Source organism: Aulonocara stuartgranti (genome assembly GCF_965226115.1).
Source record: "Aulonocara stuartgranti genome assembly, chromosome: 20".
In the NCBI taxonomy this organism is placed as follows: Eukaryota; Metazoa; Chordata; class Actinopteri; order Cichliformes; family Cichlidae; genus Aulonocara; species Aulonocara stuartgranti.
The window spans coordinates 20,288,619-20,309,188 of NC_138956.1; the positions used below are offsets into that span (position 1 = coordinate 20,288,619).

General features: G+C 40.3%; 2 protein-coding genes and 1 long non-coding RNA gene across 4 annotated transcripts; 1 reads left to right on the top strand and 2 right to left on the bottom strand.

Annotated features, from left to right (window-relative positions):
* Positions 1-240: 240 nt before the first annotated feature.
* Positions 241-6,421, bottom strand: slc52a3-1 (solute carrier family 52 member 3-1). Its single transcript, XM_082518684.1, has 4 exons — positions 6,323-6,421; positions 3,541-4,556; positions 2,327-2,450; positions 241-2,111 (listed from the first exon to the last, which is right to left on the bottom strand). Exons 2-4 carry the CDS (start codon positions 4,527-4,529, stop codon positions 1,899-1,901), a joined length of 1,326 nt encoding a protein of 441 aa, XP_082374810.1. The 5' UTR covers positions 4,530-4,556; positions 6,323-6,421; the 3' UTR covers positions 241-1,898.
* A 7,246-nt stretch (positions 6,422-13,667) lies between these two features.
* LOC309697099 lies at positions 13,668-14,867 on the top strand. Its single transcript, XR_014273751.1, has 2 exons — positions 13,668-14,670; positions 14,701-14,867. It is a non-coding gene; the product is annotated as an uncharacterized lncRNA (long non-coding RNA).
* On the bottom strand, positions 14,439-18,763 carry LOC309697098 (ubiquitin-conjugating enzyme E2 variant 1-like). 2 transcript variants are annotated; one of them, XM_082518752.1, is made up of 4 exons: positions 18,665-18,762; positions 17,527-17,675; positions 16,452-16,577; positions 14,439-15,038 (listed from the first exon to the last, which is right to left on the bottom strand). In XM_082518752.1, exons 1-4 carry the CDS (start codon positions 18,684-18,686, stop codon positions 14,892-14,894), a joined length of 444 nt encoding a protein of 147 aa, XP_082374878.1. In that variant the 5' UTR covers positions 18,687-18,762; the 3' UTR covers positions 14,439-14,891. The 2 variants fall into 2 exon arrangements, with proteins under 2 accessions (XP_082374878.1, XP_082374879.1); XM_082518753.1 differs by lacking the exon at positions 16,452-16,577 and having other exon boundaries at positions 18,665-18,763.
* Positions 18,764-20,570: the final 1,807 nt, after the last annotated feature.

Below are 20,570 nucleotides of genomic sequence, written 5' to 3' on the forward strand. Positions count from 1 at the left end.
GTGCCCAAAATAACCACAACTGTTTCATATTTTCTGCAAGACTTCCATTGTTTACAATGACCAGAACTGCATTGGTCCTGGCCAGAACAGCCTGCTGATTATTTCAAGCTGTCACTAGTAGTGTGGTTCTATAAATAGACGTCCATGTCCTGTCAGTGTGTCCATCATCTCCACAGATAATAAAATGCATCAACCACCTGTTTTTATGAGATTTTCATTTTATACATGGGTGATTTAAAAAGCAAAACATCCCGCATAATAGCTGCATAAATATGAGCTTTCAATCTGTTTAACCCCTTTTATTGTTTCGAGCACCCAGTAAACTGTATTTCACGTCGAAGGATTTGTGGTCACTCGGTGTCTGCAGATTGTGAACCGACATGTCTTAAAAGAATGCTTGTGCCATCTAGTGGCCAAATATTGTAACAAGTGTAAGTCCAAACGTGTTTTAATAAACACAACATTGCAAAGTAAATATCATTTGAGCAACAAAAAAAAATGCAAAATTTAAACCAGTCGTATGTCTGGAAAAAGGTAGAAGCTGAATTCACCTCTGAAGCTCATTGACAAGCACATCGGTTTTACCAGCTCAAAGAAAAAATGTAAAAATGACATGTTGTGATGTTTTGAAGGATTAGAGTCATGTGAGGGGAAAAATAAGTTTTCGCAGGACTCCCTGAAGGGCTAAGCACACCTTTACTGCTACCCCAGGAATTAAGATGATGTGAAGCAGCCAGGTGCTGCTAATCAAATGCAGCAAGTGTGACCACCTCTATAAAAGCTAACGTTTGGGCAGTTTGCTGGTCTGGAGCATTCAGGTGTGTGTTAGCACAATGCCACTATCTTCCCAGCAAGGGATGTCCTAGTAAATTTACCCCAAGGTCAGACGGCAATGCCCAACGACTGCAAAAACCTCAAGAGCTACATCTCAGACCTTACAGGCCTCAGTTAGTATGTTAAATGTTAACGTTCATGACGATAAAAAATTAGAAAACGACTGAACAAGTATGGCCAGTTTGGAAGGCTGCCAGAAGAAAGTCTCTTGTCTCTAAAATGAACATGGCAGCACAGCTTAAGGTTGCCAAGTTGCAATAAATCACAAGACTTCTGAAACAATGTCTTTTGGTCAGACAAGATCATAGTGAAGATGGTTAGCCACAGTGCACAGCGCCACATTTGACGGAAATCACATTTACCACATAAGCACAAACACCTCATTCCAGCTGTCAGCACGGTGGTGGAGGGGTGATTATATGGGTTTGTTTTGAGGCCACAGGACTTAGGAACCTTGCACTCACTGAGTCAACCAGGAATTCCTCTGTACACCAAAATATTCTAGAGCCAAATGCAAAGCCACCTGGCCGACAGTTAAAGTTTGTCCAAAAATGGGTCGTGCAACAGGACAATGATCCCAAGCACAGCAGCAAATCTACAAGAGTAGAAGAAAGAATGAAAGAATCATGGTGTTGCAATGACCCAGTCAAAGTCCAGACTTCAACCTGATTGAAATACTGTGTATTTATGAGCTGTGCATAAATGAATGCCTGCAAACCTCAATGAACTAAAGCAAGGCAGTAAAGGAGAGTGGGCCACAGCGGTGTGAGAGAGCAATAAAGTCATATAGAAAACAATAACTTCAAGTTATTGCAGCTAAAGGTGGTCATACAAACAACTGAATCATAGAGTGTATTTTGTTTTTCACAGGACTGCATAACCACTTGTGTGTTAATTTGTGCCTTGATTAAAAACAAGATGCAGCATGTTTGTTAGTGAGGGAGTGACATGCCAGAAACAGTTCTGGCTTCACTTTTTGTTTATAGTCATGAGAGCGCCTTTCATCTACATCTCTTGCAAAAAAAGATTAAATTAATCTAACAAAGTCTGCAGCTCGTCATCAGTCATAGAGGGCACTCGGTGTTGCAGAAGTCTCCTGACTTGAAGAACTGGTAAATGTTAACCAGCGGGAACATAATGACGGAGCCCACTAGTGAACCCATCTGTGTCGCAGCTCCACACCAGACCAAAGCGTTGTGGCTCCGGTCTCTCAGGATGACACCCACCATGACTTTGACATAAGACAATGTCCCAGTAAAGAAGAGCCATGAGAGCACCTGGTGAGAGTAAAACAAGAACACAGACTCAGCAGCTCATTTGGATGTTAATCATTATTTTAACAGTGTTTGTGACTAAAAAATAGACTCTGATTTCACACTGAGTAATGATGTTGCCTCATCATAAGTTATGAGTGAGCAGAGTTCAACGCTCAGGATGTTTATGAAGGAGGTTTTGTACTTTTGTACAAAGAACATGCTTGCGTTTCACTCACAATTATCGCCTCTCCCACTGCAGACCCATGAAGCAAGGGACAGGGACTCATAGCTGCCATGGCCATGTTATAGCTGCCAAATCCTGTCCCCACCACCGCCAGAAGGCCGAGAAAGACCAGCGACCTGGGCGCAAAAGACGTCTGTTATCAGCAGCAGTTAGTTAATTTCTCTGAATCCAAAGGCAACTTGTCTTTCAAGTGAATAATTCAATGGACCTTGTGCCCAAGCAAATATTTGAGTGACAGTGGGGGAAAAAACTTGTTAATAACAATCAGGTACCTGTAAATACACTAAAGTAGAGTTTGCTTGCTGTATGGTAAACACTTCTTTTCCAAAGAGCTTACAAAAATCATGATGGGGATAAAATCTACACTCCTCTGTAGAAAATGTAAGATTTGGGGAATCCAAATTAGATGAAAAAAGTGTCTTTGTCTTCAATGCTAAGGTGCTGTAGTATCATACCCAGTAAACATGCTTAATCAGCCTTTTGTAACTGTAATCGTCACAACAACCTTTATGCTCTTAGATGTGACTAAAGATTGAGACTACAATAAGGAAAGTGTTTACTGACGTCATAGATTAGAGGAGCAGTAGGTTCATTTTACAATCTGACCTACTTTTTGCAGGTGCTGTGGTAAGCACTGCTGCCTCACAGTGAGACGCTCCTGGGTTTGAGTCTGCCAGCCAGCTTTCTTTCTTTGTGGAGTTTGCATGTTCCCCCCAGCTCTGCGTGGGTACTTCTTCCCATAATCCAAAAACATGTGCGTGCATGTTAGGCTAACTTTTGATTGTAAATTGGGTGTGAATGAGCATGAATGGTCATCTGTCTCTCTGTGACAACCCTGCAAATGACTGGCAAACTGTCCAGGGTGTACCCTGCTTCTACCCCTATGACAACTGGGATAGGCTTTGCTCTTCCCAGGACCCTAAATTAGATGGCCATTCTTCAGTGTCCATTATATACTTTCCAGTGTCTATTGCAGATCAAGCTGTGGACCCATAACCTGCAGGCCAGGGGACCAGCGTTTATGAGTTATGAGTTATGTTCAGTAAATGCATCTGTAAACTATTTACCAACATAGCAAATTGATTCACGTGTTTTTGATTTGGTACAGATTTTACCCTGAACAGAGGAAGTCAAAACTGCTTCGGTGTTCATCGGGACACTTCACTTTTCGTTTCATACAGACTTACAATAATAAAACATTATTACCTGTTTTGGATGAACATTGCAAGAGTACAGGCCACTGGGTTGGCCACTGATGCCAGAGCTGCAGAGAGGTGATAGGCCAGGTTCCCGTATGGCATACAGGAGTATGTTTGCACAGAGGGAAGCAGGCCGTTGGTTGCAGAATTAACCCACACCACCAGAAAGTAAATGAAGGTCAGCTGGTACACGGAAGGTTTTTCCACCAGATGTCTGCCCTGGGCAACCGCCTCGCCATTGTTTTTTACGCTTCCTCCATCAAGATCAGCCCCTGAGTTATACAGATAGGATCTGACAGACACTACTGTATCCTGCACAAGGTTCTCAGTGGACAGCTCGTATGTCCGAGGGAGTCTGTTCAGTGCAACAAAAGCAGCCAGGCTTATGCACATCATGGCTGCTAGGATGAAGAAAAACACCTCGGTGGAGAAGTTTGGGGGAAGATACTCCGTATGTAATGATCCTGTGTGGTTTCCTGCAGTCTCAGAAGAGTTGACGCATTTGGCCATACCCACACCCTGAGCTAGAGCAACTACACCAGGAATGAAACCACTTAGCCCCTCTCCAATATAATAAGTGGTAATATATTTTGCTGGAAGCTGCATCATAAAAGGTAAGAAGGTAACTGAAGAAGTGCAGTCCACCAGAGAAAGGAAGAAAGTTATGATAAAGAAGGCTGTGCTACGTGATGCCCCTATAAAAATCGTGGTCCTGTCCCAGAAGAAGGCAAGCAGGATGCAGGACAGGACACCGATGGAGAGGATGGAGTAAATGACAATATACTCTTTAAGACACCCTGGGTACAGTTTGTGCATCAGGGTGACCAGCAGAGGTCCCACGTTAGCAAACTGGATAATTACTGTGAGGTAGGAGGGTAGATCCCAGCCTTCAGGGAGTGCGTTGACAATGAGCGGCAGCTCCACCCACAGTCCGTTCACAGCCACCCAGGAGCCAATGCCAAAGGCGCAGGCCAGAAAGTGGACGAGCAGAGCCATACTGCAGGTGGATCAGTGTGAAAAAGTCTGTGGAAATAAATTAATAAGGATGCATCAGTATGTAAGAAAAGTGCTGTGTAATGCTGTTGTGTCTGGGTGTTCCCAAACTCAGAGTAAATACCAGGGGTCTCAAACTCGCGGCCTGTATATTGATGTGAAGAAATATAATGCAGTTTGGCCCTTGAAGTTACTTTTTTTTGTTAGGAAGGATTTGTTTGTTGTTGAGTGCAATGTTAATAATAAAATTATTTAATATGAAGGCAATATGAGCAGAGAGTACAAACATGTTGAGGGATTGACTGTGCTAGTTCAGTGAGAGTTATTTGTAAACAATTTTCACTAGCAGTCAAAAACTAATGTGTCCACTTATGTCTGCATTTTTATTTTGTTAAACACGAACAAAATTATAGCAGAAGTGCTGCCACGTGTCTGAGCAGAAAGAGAGTACCAATGTGTTTATTTGGTAGTTCAATGAAGGGCTTGAGTTAGTTAAGTATGAGGAAAAAAATCCATTCACATTTGTTGTTCTGTCTTGTTATACAATATTTGACATTTTAAAAAACAAAGAGAAAAAACACTAAATTTTCTGAAATATTTGTGGGTGTTTTCTTGTTTGTTTGTTGTTTGTACTACCGGTACTTTAATAATAATAATAATAATAATAATAATAATAATAATAATAATAATAATAATAATAATAATAATAGTCGGCATTCTTTTGAAACAAAAGAAATTCTTTTCAAAAAAAATTATAACTACTCCCTTCTGGTTTTATGCCTCTGCCAGCAAGGGAAGTTGAGGTCTAAACTTGACCTTTGACCTTTTACATATAAAATGCCATCACAGTCTAAGAGCTATGGCCAAAAACATGTTTTGTGAGGTCACAGCGACCTTGATCATTGACCACTAACATCTGATAAGCTCATTCTTAAGTTAAGATAAATGTCATGTGAAGAAATTCATTCAAGTTCTTCGAGATATTGAGTTCATGATAATGGTACCAACAGACAGAGATCTCAAACAGAAACCTGTTCCTTTGTACAGCAACTGCTGGCAATATAAGTAAACTAGAAGCTAAGTAATGTGACAAGCAGTACCTGTGGTCCCGCTGTCTACCACACTGTCAGTCATGCTTTCCTCACCTGTATAGACTTTCATGCCTGAGATGTCTTTTATTGTTGTAGCCAGTAAAGCTGAAGCAACTCATCGTTACTTTGTAGTTAATTTGCTGAAATGGATCGTATTTTATGTTTCTGATGCTATATTTTGTTTCTTTATTTCTTCTCATAACATAATAAATGTAGACTCATGTTACAAATGTAAATCAGCATAAAACAGAAATACTTTTATCCCACTGATACCTGCGATACAGTGTAGTGGTAGTTAGTCATTACCCAAAATAAATAACAACCTTTTCAGCATTAAGAAGGGTTCACACCTGCAGTGGCTGGTACAATTTTCACATTACTTTCAGACATTGTCGAGGAATTCAACAAACCATATGTGCCTGCCCATCTCTTCCTCTTCACATTTTCACTCTGTCTTTGTGCATGCGTGTGGCTTTCAAACTGATCTCATGATGAAATAAGTCAGAAGGCAGTCTTGTGATAAACAGAATTTGAAGAAGCTGACACTGAGGTTGCTGACAAACACAGTCTTATACTGTACTTTAAGTGGTGTGGTCAGTTGAGATAATGAGGTTAAAAGAAAAACAGAAATTACAGTGTTTGCACGCACTCAGTACTGAGCTCTCGAGTAAATGCACTTCCTTTTAGATACAAAAATGTACTTACAAGTTGTTTTAATCCTCGGAGGCGCTGAATAGGACTTGCTGTCATCTTACAAAAAGATTACTGACTGGTCTTGCATAAGCACATGCTGGTGGGACTCGTGTGGCTGCTGTGTAGGTCAGAGTCCACTCCTGCACCAATGATCAGCTCCACCAGATAACAGGGGGTAGTGTCTTCCTTTATTAAGGTCAAGTTAGTCTTTAGCACTTTGAGGAGCTCGCACAGACAGCTAAAAGAATAAGACAATAAAAAAATAAAAGTAATAATTGTTTTTGACTGTTCAAACGCAGCTACAGGGGGGAGTTTAACATCTGAAAGTTAAAGGGAAGATACCAAAGTGCCAAAAAAGAATCACAATTCAGCCTTCAGCATAATTAAAAAGAGACACATAGTTGTATTTTTTAGATTGAGTGAATTTAAACTTCCAGGATTACCTTTATATCTAGAGTGAATGCAAACAAGCCTCCAAAAACCTGCTTAGAAATTACAAGACATTTTTGTTCGATATATTCATGAGGAAGTCTCAAGAAAGAACTCCTAATATCTAATCCGTCTTGTTTTACATGCCAATTTGCCAAAATATAGACAAGCTCAAAAGCAAGGCTCATATTAATTGACAATACCAACCTGTAGCCCAAAGTGAAACACTAGATGAGGTTTATGGGGTCTTATATTTCCAATACCAACTCTACAGAAACATATTTCCCCCCTCAGGGTCACATAACTGTTAAATATCACACTGAACTGATGAAATCGAATTAAGTCAGGTTAGATTAATACTACATTGCCCTCTACTGGTCACAAGTGTCAAATAAATCGGTTTGCCACCGAGCTTTGACAAATCAGTCCTTTGAAAAACACTGGTACCAAATTACTGTGGAAAAGTAGCCACTTCATTGTGTCTATTTGGTATTAAAACATCATGGTCCTCCTGTAAAACAGAGCCAAAATACCTTGTTCTGGTAAACTGAGCTTAACTCACTAATGCTACAGTCACATTAGGGAAAACTGGACTGGAGTCCTGACTGGAGTCTGCAGCATGACCAAACTTTTTATGACTATATAAAATGAGCGTACACACTCAACCTCCAGGTCACCGGTTTTGTTGTTGAAACTGATTGCACTCAGTTGCTGACAGCAGAAAACATTCAATGCAATCACTAATTTTTCCTATTTACAAAAAGGCTGCTTTCCATTTTCACACTACGTGACTGAGCCGTAACACATCACAGTGTCACTAAATCAAATCTGTATTTATTTAGTGACACTATGCAACTGTTTCAGATACTGTCACATGGATCCAGTTTTCATTATAATCAGTAGGTTTTTAATGTTTACAGTGGAAGGGTGGCAGATTAAAATTTATTGTAACCAACTGAGAATCTGGACACATTTATTCATCTATTTTTAAGACATCAAAACTATTAAATAACACATTTCTTGCTGTCCAAACAAAGCAAGAAATATAAATTAAACTGGTGATATTTTTTTAAACATCCAAAATTTTTGATGTTTGCACAATAACTTCAGCTAAATGAAAAGCAATAACAGAAAGTAGTATTGCTAAGGGAAAAACTTGAATCATGTTTGCATTATCTCTGCATTAATTTATTTAAATGTATTAATTTATGGGATTTTTTTTTTTTGCCCTCAATACTTAAGAGCAAATTTGTGTTTACTCTGTTTTTATTAATCTGCAGCTGTTTATTTTAAACATGATGATTTTTTGCATGTTTAGTGGTCATCAAATGAGGTTAGAGAGTGAGTATGCAAACATTAGCTGTATAATATACAACTGATCGTGTTGTGCCTGTCAGAGGGTCCAGTTGGATATCTTTACAAAGTGCCAAACTGCAGTAGCTGCTTATTCCTTTTTTAAAAATAAAATGCACTTCTGTTCCTGGTCATGGAGAGATTACAACACAAACAGTAAATGCTGTTTGTGTTGCTTAGCTGCAAGCAGTGCCTGTAGACTCGCTGAAACACATGGTTAAAGTCTTTCTTCAGACATCTCAGGCTGCTCTTCTTGTAAATGTAACACCCACATTTGAAATAAGCGGGCATTCAGAGGGGTGGACAATTTCATATAAAGGCTATCATGCTGGCTTTACTAGCTCAGGCCACTGATGTCACAGAGGTCTGCATGTGGTCCAGGAAATAAAGTGTAGAGCTGAAGATGGCACTACAGATCAGTAGCATCATTCATTTCAAAGTTACATTAATGTCAAGACTAAATTTTATAATAATAAATGACATAATTGTCATGGTTTTTTTTAATTATTTATTAAAAGATAATGTTTTTGAAATATCATTACAGTCTCTCTAATAGTAGAGCTTCCTGATGGAGTAACGGGGAAAAGATGCTGGGATTAACAACGCTAGTAGGAGTCATCCCTTGCTGAACAAGGATGAATATTTATAAAATTAAATTTATTCAGTTGAATCAACCAAAATATATCAATATACTGTGCTGCTGATGGACTGTCTTATTTGGTAAACAGTATCTTTTTGGGAAGTGCTGACATTTCAGCTGGATTGATACAATGATGATAATATTAGCAGTAAGAATAATACTATTCATAATAGAGCACTGTGTTAATTTGCTATGTATAAAGCAAAGTAAAAGATGTAACTAGCTTTACATTTTGTAAGAAAATACAGGATAAAAAGGGTTTAAAAATGATAAAATAACATACAAATCAATCAAGAAAATAAGGCTATAAATAAGGCAACAGAGTCTGTGATAGAAAAGATAAAAAAAAGGCATCCTGAGGCTGGTTTTTACAGAAACCTGAAATCAACCATAAACATGGGCAGGACCCTTAAAAGCAGTTAATAAGCATTTGAATTACACACAGGAGGAACTGTGGCCAGGGGCTAAGAGATGACTGATGTGATGACGTGTGCTGGCTCTGTCAAAACTTGTACTGACATACTTATGTTTCACTTCCTGTTAGTGTTTTATAACTGGCTCAGACCTGTTTGGATGCCTGAGAGCACCACCAACACTGACTCATTTGACTTCTCATTACAGAAGAGGATTTCATTAATAATAGCCTAATGATGATGATGTTTCCCTGTGTTTTCCCAGTGTCTCCATGAAACAGCACAAACAGTGTTCCACAACAAGTTCTCATCAAACAAAATTAGGCTTTTAGTTTGCATAGTCTGCCCAGACAAACAAGTGCTTGTTTTTTCTCCTTCTCCTTTCTCACAGCTCATGTGTGTCAGTTCTGCTTTCTGTTTTAATTTTACTCGACACTTAAATCTTTTTAGATCTGCTTTTGCTATTTTCATCCCATCTTTAAAACCACAACAGGTTCTCATGCGTGTGGAGTTTTACAGTTTTTGGTAAGCCTAAAAACAGACTGAAGTATCTGTGACTACAGAAAAGCACTCCTCTTGTATCAGCAGCATTTATTTCTATCAGACTTTTCAAAATAAATGCTTTTCAAAGGGCAGTTTTTTTTAACATCACAGGAATCACAAAACTGTATGATACATGCCGTAGCAGATATTAATAAATATAGAGCTTAGTATTTTGGCATTGCCTGATAGTTTTTAAAACCTATAATACTGACTATATATTCACCAGCCACTTGATTAGGTACACCTTTCTCATTATGGGTTGGACCCCCTTTTGCCTGCATAACTGCCTTAATCCTTCGTGGCACAGATTCATCAAGGTCCTGGAAACAATCATCAGACATTTTGGTCCATATTGACTTGAGAGCGTCACACAGCTGCTGCACATTTGTCAGCTGCGCATCTATGACGCAAATCTCCTGTTCCACTACCTCCCAGAGGTGCTCTATTGGACTGACATCTGGTGACTGTGGAGGCTATTTGAGAACAGTAAACTGAATGTTAGGTTAAAGAAACCAGTTTGGCATCATTGGAGATTTTTGAAATGATGTGTTATCCTGCTAGAAGCAGAAGATGGTCACACTGCAGTTATAAAGGGACGAACGTGCTCAGCCGCAGCCTGTGGGGTTTAAATGATGCTCACTTGGTACTAAGGGGCCAAAAGTGGTACAAGAAAATATTCCCGACACTATTACACCAGCAGCCTGAACTGTTGATATAACATCTATGTCCAGTTTAGGGCAGTCTGCAAATTGTAGCTTCATTTTATGTTCTTAACTGGCAGGAGTGACACTCGTCTTCAACGTGCGAGTTCAGGGATTTTCTTCTGCACAGCCCAGTTGGTTATTTGAGTTACTGTTTCCTCCTTATCAGCTCAAAGCAGTTTGGCCACTTAAACAAGGTATTTTCTTAAGAGAACTGTAGAAACTGTAGCTCACTGGATATTTTCTTATTTTCAGAACATCCCATTTAATCTGTGGAGATGGTTGTGTGTGAAAATCCCAGTAGTTTCTGAACAGTTTTTTTAATACTCGGATCAGCCCTTCTGACACCAACAAACATTCTGATGTTTTGTGTGAACTTCACCAGGTCACACACATGACCCACATGCTTAAAAGCATTGAGTACTATGTGGTAGATGTATAAAAGGCCAAAAATGTATTTAATATCATACAAAGCTTTTTTTTTTTTTGTCCCTTTTTGCCTTTTTCAAGCGTGTTTATTTAGTATTTATTTATTTATTGTCATTGTCAAGAACAATGAAATTGCGTTTGGGGCTTCCATACAACCCAAAAAAAAAGAAGAAAATAATAAATACCCCTTAAAACCCAAGTGTACATATTTAACCCAGTGTGACTCCAATGCAATAAGACAATCCTTAGCAATAATGTTCGTAGAAATTCAGACAAAGACCTGAGAAACATGACAAAATACAACAATGCAACCCATTCAATATTATTGTACTGTGAGATATGATATCAGATATGATAGTTATCTATTTAAGAAAGAGGGGGGGGGGGGGGCAGGAGGGGGAAGAGAATAAAGATATGATGCACCAATGCAGACCAGTTCATTGCTATTAAGAAGTTGGATATGGTTATTGTCCGTGAGAGGGGGGCAGAGAGTTCAGGAGCCTCACAGCCTGTGGATACAGGCTGTTGGCCAGTCTGGATGTTCTGGCCTGTATAGACCTGTACCTTCTCCCTGAGGGCAGCAGATGGAAAAGGTGGCGCGCAGGGTGATGTTGGTCCCGCAGGATACTGTGCACCCTCCTCAGACAGCGAGTGGGGAAGATATTACTGATCTCTGGCAGACTTGTTCCAATAATTCTGCCAGCTTCTTTCACCACCCGCTGGAGTGCTTGCTGATCGGCCTTGGTGCAGCTGGGGAACCACACTAGAAATCCATACGTCAGAACGCTGCTGATGGCACAGTTGTAGAAGTTCAACAGTAGAGGCGCTGTTGGGCCTTCCGTACAACTGAGGTGATATGGTTGCCCCAGGACAGGTCCTCGGTCACAGTTACCCCCAAGAATTTAAAACTGCTCACCCTCTCCACCGCCTCACTGCCAATGAAGAGAGGCAGATGGTTGTTATGACCCCTCTTCCGGAAATCTACAATGATCTCCTTGGTCTTTTTGGTGTTTAAGACCAAGTTATTGTCGTGGCACCATGACTCTAGTTGTTGCACCTCTGTCCTATAGTTTGTCTCATCATTGTTGGATATAAGTCCGAGCACTGTAGTGTCATCTGCAAACTTAACAATGAGATTGGACGCGCAGGAGGAAATACAGTCATGGGTGAAGAGAGTGTATAGCAGAGGGCTCAGAACACACCCCTGAGGGGCACCGGTGTTGACCACAAGGGTGGAAGAGGTGTTCTTACCCACTCTGACACTCTGTCTACGGTTAGTGAGGAAGTCCACAATCCAGTTGCACAGAGAGGAGTTAAGTCCCAGTTGGTGGAGTTTGGGACGGAGTTTGTATGGCCGGATGGTATTAAAAGCCGAGCTGTAGTCTACAAAGAGGAGCCGTGCATAGGTGTTCCTGTGTTCCAAGTGCTTCAGTAATGTGTGCAGCACTGTGGCGATCGCATCCTCGGTTGACCGGTTCTCCCTGTATGCAAACTGGTGCGAGTCCAGGGATGGTGGAAAAGCAGCTCTGATGTGTTTAATGACCAGTTTATCACTTGTAACTAATGCAGAAAGCACACTCTGTAGAAGTAGAGTCAGGTTTTACTTAACTCTAAGACGTGCTAAAATATTCTAAGCTGAGAACAAAAAAAAACTCTTGTAAGTTTAACAAAGTGAGAGAACAATGGTGTTTTCGAGGAAGTTATCATTTCCAGTCACACATCTTTAAAGGTGTTAGTGGCTTGATTTTTTTTAGCCTGTAACCAGGCTACAGTCTGTTGTTGTAGAGTCAGCTCAGCCTTTATGCAAACTGACAGCCAGACCACATTTTGGAGATGTTAGAGAAACAAATTTAATGTACTTTGAATCATTTCTCTGGGAATAAATTCTCAGTGGACAGAATCTGTAGCAAATGACGTCAATCCATCCTGGAGCTCAGCAGCTGTGGGGAGCTGTGGTGGCTTTCTGCTTTTTGTTTGTTTGTTTTATTCATTTTGATTATTTTTGGCTTATAGCTCCAGTTAACCAAACACAACCAACATCAGCAGATGGCATGGTACCCCAAATCATCACAGGCTGCAGAAACTTCACACTGGACTTCAAGCACCTTGGATCCTGTAACTCTGCACTCTCCCTCCAGACTTTAGGACCTGATTTTATAAATCAGAAGCATCTGTCCAGTTCATTTTTCTCCGTAGTCCAGGCGAGATGCTTCTGCCATTGTCCCTGGTTCTGGAGTAGTTTTAGATTAGAAATGCGACAGATGTAGTTTCTTTCCTGAAGACATCTGTGCATGGTGGTTCTTGGGGGACATACAGAGCCTCAGTTTATTTCTTGTGAAGCTCCTTCTTGAACTCTTCTCGAGCCTGCAGTCATCAGTCTTTTCCCCAGTCAACTTTCCCTTAATATGCTTTAATACACTATTTTACAAACAGCCGGCCTTTTCAGCAGTGACCTTCGGTGGCTTAAGGGTGTCAATGGTCATCATCCAGACATCTGTCAAATCAGCATAGTCACTCATCATAGTGGTTTCATGTACTAGTCTGCAGTATTTATACTGTATAAATAATAATTTATTCAAACTACTCATTTACTGGATTTCTAATTTTCATGAGCAACAAGCTATGATCAAAATTAAGATAAAAAAGGTTTGACCTATTGCACATGAAATTGCAAAAAAATAACTTATTATAATATTTAGTCATTTTTGAGAGGCACTAGTACACTGTATTTGAACAGGGACTGAAGCTTTCTACACTGAGTGTCTTGCTTAGTAAGGCCCTTTAGGATTAGCCAAAATTAGAACAAATGGTCCGTTTGGACAACCCCATTTATTTAATCTTGATTAATTAAATTGAACATTTTTGGTTGACAGCGCATTTTATTATTCAGGTTTCTAATTATTTCAATTACCATAAAGGTGCCAAAACAACATGAGATGTTACTTCATGCTTATCAAGGTATATTAAATATAATTGCAATGCAAGACTTGTGTATCTGTGTAAATATGGCCTGAGGGGGGAAATTTCCTGTTAAATGAATTACATGTCTACATATCTTCTACCACAACTGCTAAGGTGATTAAAGAACATTTAAACAGCATTGTCACTCTTCCTGTAAACTTGCATGACTTCATACTCACATGCCCCGCCCTGTATAGTTAGATCGAGCATCACAACCATGTGACAAGCATGAATTTGGATTTATGAAAGAGAAAGAGCAAGACACATTCACATTAGATAGTTGCTCTTTTTTATACAGGCTCAAAAGAGGTAGCTTGTTTCCTTTATATTTTTAGAGCATGGTTTAACTGCAGACCTACAGTACATATGCTTAAGATCAGGTATAGTAGCATGAATATGCATTGCTCACTTTGGACCTTTCTTAGACAGAATTTCTTTTAACAGTCATGTGCACCCACTTATTGAGATCCAGTCAATTCTTTATAAGCTCGTGTGAACACGGGCTTAATAAAATATCTCATCATGAAAAAATAAATAAATAAAAATAAAAATTTAATGTGTTTTGGATAAGAGGTTTCAGACGTACACCCTGATGGAGAACTATCCTCGAAGATATGATGTGAAGATATGTATACAAAAAAAGTCAACACACAACGAGATACACTCAATATTATTTATGTTATTGTACAATCTGCATTTTTAAACAAATAATAATAATAAAAAAAAAGATTAGTAAGATGTACAGTATTCGAATGATCGTATCTGGTGTGGACTGACTCGAGTCCACCCAGAGCTCCAGTGATAGGAGAGGACAGAGGGCTGGAATGACTTATGACGGCTTAATAAGTGGTGTGTGTGTGTGTGTGTGTGTGTGTGTGTGTGTGTGTGTGTGTGTGTGTGTGTGTGTGTGTGTGTGTACAGCAGTGTCTGTGTGTACGTCTGCATGTATCTGCTTGTATTCATAAGTTTTCTGTTGTGTGTGCATTCAGCCAAGGTGTTGATAGGAGGTGGAATGTCACATGGCGGGGGATGGGATAAAGGGATGAAAGCAAAACAGAGAGAGGAACAAGTGGGAAACAAAAAGAAAACATGGAGTCAAAAGTAGCAGGGGCTCAGTTGGTGTAGATCTGCCCTTCAGGTGGCTGAGGAAGCTTCATGTTTTCCTTGCAGGTCATGAGCCGTCGAAGCTCCAGCAGCACCATCCGGATACTGTAGGAGTTCTGCCACTTGGCCAGCGCAGACACTGCATGCATGTCAACCTGCAGGGTGGAGATGGATGCAGTTAGACATTGTAATTATCCCCCATCTTGGATTTACCTTTTTAAAGCACCAAAATGTTTTTAAAAATTATTTATTTTTTAATAACTGTATTTCATTGTTCAGATCCATTATACCGGTATTCATATTTATTTTAATAGAAACTGATTTACTGCTGCTTTAACCTGCAATGTGTTTAAGTCACGCTTCACACATTAACCTTGGGCATACAATTAGAGAAAAAAAAAGCAGAGCAACAGATGAATGAGCACTGACACGCTCGACCAAGTGAAATGAGTGCAACCACCCACAAAGAAGCGAGGAAGTCATGTTATTTACGTGCAAAAAAGGGGACCTTTGTATCTATTCCATTTCCAAATAGACTAGTGTCGCTTCGCATGATCCATAGCTCACAGCGATCCTTAATGAATTACCTTGGTACAGCATCTCAGTTTATCCACAGACTGAAACAAGCAATTTTATCCTTTGCCCCCAGCGTTTTGCCACGTAAAATAAAAGGTTTGAGTAGCAGGTGGGTGTTTAAAGGTAGAGCAGTGTGCCTGAGATGACCATATTAGACAATTAATCTCTTATAATATTATATTGCATTAAAAGTAAAAAAATAAAATAAAAATAAAAAAGTCTGAAAGTATAATGTGTGTATAATGTGTGTGTATGTGTTAGTCCCCATAGGGAAATAGTTCCTCTACATTTAACCCATTCACCCAGTGAAGCAGTGGGCAGCCACCAATGCAGCGCCCGGGGAGCAGTGTGTAGGGACGGTACCTTGCTCAGGGGTACCTCAGGGTAGCCGTTCAGTGGAGTTGAACCCCCGACCTTCTGATCATGGGGTCACCACTCTACCTACTGTCCCTAAGTGGGTTTTTAAATAAGAATGAAGGCTGAACTGGCCCTCGTCTTTCTTCCTAACTTGCATGGTGCTCATGTAAGTTAGGAAAAAAGATCCCACATATTACCAATTTTTTGAGATCTTTAAAAAAAAAAAAAAAAAAAAAAAAAAAACTCTTGGAAAATCCTAAAACATCTGAATAAAGATCGAGATGTACATTATGTAAATCATCTATTATCGTCTTTTTCCATGGAACCAATGGCCGTCTTCTAAACAAGATGATATGAACTCATAACCAGACAACTGCAGAGCTGGACCTTTTGGGACTTTTAAGGAGTAAATAAAATCTTATATTGATATTTCAGCCAATATTCAACCAGTAAGTGAGAGTATTAAACAATAAGATGATACGAAACATATATCCTGACATATCAGTGATAGGCCAGTTTAAGCTAGTTGATCAGTTGTTTATCTGACTCCACAGAGCAGATATGATGCTCCTTCCACAGAGTGCATCCAAAATGAGCCAATCAAGCTTAAGAATAATGATAAATAATTCACATACCACACCGTTGGAGGTGTGCACGCCATTCAAGTTTATCTTTGTCACAAATCTGACAAAAGGTGGTGATTCTGGGTATCCTGGCCCGCATTCAACCTTCAGATTGTACATCCTGTTTTCATAGCTTGTCTGTTGATCAAAGGAAGTTAGGGAGAGGTGAGAAGACAGCACACCGAACTTTGAAGAACAAAAAAAAAAAAAAAAAAAAGTACACAATGTTCACTGTGTGCAACAACATCATGTGAAAACTAAGGCAGGAAATACCCTTGTAGGGTTTTTTTTCTCCTGACTCACAAAGGCCCTGGGGAGAGTTTAAAGAGTCTGCGGTACCTTGTTTTTACACAAATCTGTGCCTTTTGCTTTAATCTAATCAACAAAATGTCTGCTATAATTAACATAACTGCTAATTTTATTACAATTTTTGGCTCTGGCCAAAACATTTGGTGGCATGCCAGAATTTTTTTATGCTCCCTGCATACAGGCTGTAACTGTGACAGCACTGCTGCAGTTTTACCCAGTCACACAGTAAATGAATACACTGTAGATGAAGACAAACTGGCTGACCCAGCTGCAATCTAACATACGGTAATGTCCATGGTCCTGTGAAAGAGGTCCTCAAAGGACTGTAGTCAATAATTTAAAAACAGCATTTTCAATAACAGTCTCATATAGGTCATTTCAACTTTACAGCTTAGCACTGAGCAGTGCTAAGTATTTATAAATACCTATAAATAAAAATTAACTAAAAAGATACTGGGACATCTGTCAGCAGTCAAAAACAACATTATGCTGCAAACTTATGCGATATTTGGTCTTTAGTCAGGAGTTTAATTGTGCTTCTGCTTCACATTTATTCTGTTTTAATTCAAAAACATTCATTCGAAGCACTGCAAAGTAGTGTTAGTGCCTCGATGTTTTCCTCTTCTTCACATGGACGACCTGATTTGCTCCCCAACATCATGCCATGCACAAATCAAACCTGACACCTTTGGTTTAAGTAACTTAATCTTTTGGCTTGGTCAACACTCCCCTGCTCCTGCAAAGTCCTCATCCAGGTGTTAAAAATGGCACCACTAACCCTTGGGGGGCCAAGGATCACCCCTCTCCATCGTGTTAAGGTCATGTCCTCATCATCCTCCAAGCCCCAGCTCACCGTTCCATCTCCCACACCTTTCTGACCTTCCTCCAGCTCTTCCAGGAGCCGGAAATTGCGAGGAACTTTAACGCCTGTTTGTGGGCAAACACACAGCCATTCAGTCATGCAAACTTCCAGAGCCACAGGTAGATTTACGAAGCTAAATAAAACTGCCAGCAGTGTGCCAGACAAAATGACTTGCAGTTATGAAGTTATGACTCAATAAGACAGAAAAAATAAGGGACGCCTCAGCTGCGCAGCCTACGTGAGCCTTTTGATAAGAGCAGGTGTTATTTTCACGTCCTGTGAGACTTGAGCATCTGGCTCCGGCGGTGCCGCATCACTTGGCCTCCGCAGTGAGATACGACGAGGCTGCACCCTTAACAGAGCCATCCAAACAAACCCAGTCACACTGCCAGCTGCTGCAGCATTTCAGCTCAGCTCACCGGCGTCTCCAGAGAAGCTCAGTGAAGCTCAGCGCAGGTCATGTTTCCCTCATGAGCTCTCGGAAAACGTACAGTCACTGTTTACGTTTAACAGCCGGGCAGGAAGACCGTCTTACTGCGGGATTCACCCGCATTTCTTGATGACATTTAAGTAACGCTACACACCCGGTTTGCAACACATCGCGCCTGTAAATAATCTGATGTCGCAAACAGGCTGTCATTTTCCGGTGGGGTGGCGGTGCTGTGGTTTGACAACAGGATGCTGTAATTTAAGCAGCATCCTAAATCAAACTATTAAATTAAAATGTATAAATGAATACACAAACGCATAAGCAAGTTGCAATGCCTCATATTTGCTGATGGCTGGCGAGTAACGGCTCCACGCCCATAAAACAGCACTGAAGTGAGACCTGCTGTCCTTTTATCTAACTTAAGATAGCTTAGCTGCTAGCATCGCTTCCTATTCATTCTCCTCAGCTTTGTTTTAGCTTCTATGTAATAACACAACATAGCACAGCGCCTCAATGCGGAATCCATCTAATCATAAAACCTAACAGGTACGCGGTAAAAATTCACTGACAACACTGTTCAAAAATAGCTTTTCGCAGTGATTAAATACGTCTCAACCGTTTTACCTGATCCGGCGGCGACCGCCATCTTGTCGCTACACAGCGGGAGCGAGCACGCACTTTTACCATTGTAGCCAGCGGTGCGTGCGCGAGCAAGAAGACAGCAGCGGCGCTTCCTTTGTTGCTCTAAGCAAACTGATTAGCTATGTGGCTGCATAAAACGGAACTGTTATAATAATAATAATCATTATTACTATTGTTGTTGTTGTTGTTGTCGTCAGAGTAGCACATTAACTTAGAGATAATCTAACCTGGCATACTTTCCAAGGCAGGTCACTATATTAAACGATTTAATTCTGTCAGAGCATCAAAAAAACCTGTGCTTATTTTAATAGTCATTTCATTAAATAGAGATATTATTAACTGCCCTTTTGCTCCAGGGGTTTTTTAATCCACCAGTTCCAAAGGCAAGAGTGTTTGTCCAGAATTCTGCCTTTATGGTATATCTTTCAATCATCTTTCTTCAAATGTAGCATGTAATTCTCTACTAGTTCTATTCACATTGCATGATAAATCAGTATACATGTAATTTAGGTCAGAGTTTTGTGCTTCTGCAGAAATTGTGGAAATCCAGCATGACTGAGGAGGAGGATGGGCCTATAAGAGGTCATTCATCAGCATGTGCATCTACTTTTAGGTAGGTATGTATAGGTATTGTGCATGTGCATCTACATCTACTGATTTGAAACCATTTTACAGCACCCTCAGCGTCATGGGGAATGAAAAATGAAGGTATTTCTGAAGGCAAAGGCCACAATTAAAATAACAAAGATGGGGGAGTGTCAATATATTAGAAGAAAAAGATCGCTGTGAGAGATTAAAACATGAAACCCTTAATTAGCAAGGATAGATTAAAGCATGCCAAGTTTGATTAGGTCATTCACTGACTGACTGCAGGCTTATTACATAGCAAGTAAGCTGTGGAGTCTGGTGTCAAAAGGTTGACCTAAGCTTGCAAATTAAAAGGAAGAGGTGTTCTTGACTCAGAAACAATATTTCTCTGTGTGAAAACGCCTTGTGATCTCAAGAGGTTAGAGCAGAGTGGCCAGTTTGCTTTGAGCTGATAGGAAACTAAGTCAAACAACCGCTTTATACAACCAACGCACAACACGTCAACAGGTGCCACTCCTGTCAGCTAAGAACAGGAAACTGTGGCTACAATTCACACGGGCTCGCCAAAACTGGAAAACAGAAGAATGGAAAAAGAATTTTCCTGATCTAGTGTCTTGATTTTCTCCTGTCACATTCAAACGGCCGGGTCAGAATTTGGTAGAAACAGCTTTCAAGCATGAAAGCATGGATCCATTCTGCCTTGTCTCAACACTTCAGGCTTGTGACGGTGATGTAATGGTGTGACGAATATTTTCTTGGTACCCTTTGGACCCTTTAGAGCCAAATGAGCATCTTTAAAATACCACAGTCTGCCTCATTATTGTTGCTGACCATGTCCTTCCCTTCATGACCACATTGTATCCATTATCTGATGTCGGTTTTCCAGCAAGATAAAGCACAAAGCTCACAATATCTGAAACTGGTTTCTTGAACATGACAGTGAGCTCACTGTTCTCAAATGGCTTCCACAGACACCAGATCTCACAGAGAGTACCTTTGGGATGTGGTGGAACATCATGGATATGCGGCCAACAAACCAACAGCAACTGTGTGACACTGTTATGTCAGTATCAGCTGTTACGGAAATCTGAAAGTTGTCTCTGTGAGATTTTAATTTGCCTTGGCAAAGGTCTCAGAAAACAGTACAGAGTACAGCAGCTCTCCAGTGCCATCACATTCCCCCCTTTTGATCATTTATTGATTCACAGGGCAGCACGGTGGTTAGCACTGTTGCCTCACAGCAAGAAGGTCCTGAGTTTGACTCCACAGGAGCCTGTCTGTGTGGAGTTTGAATGCAGTT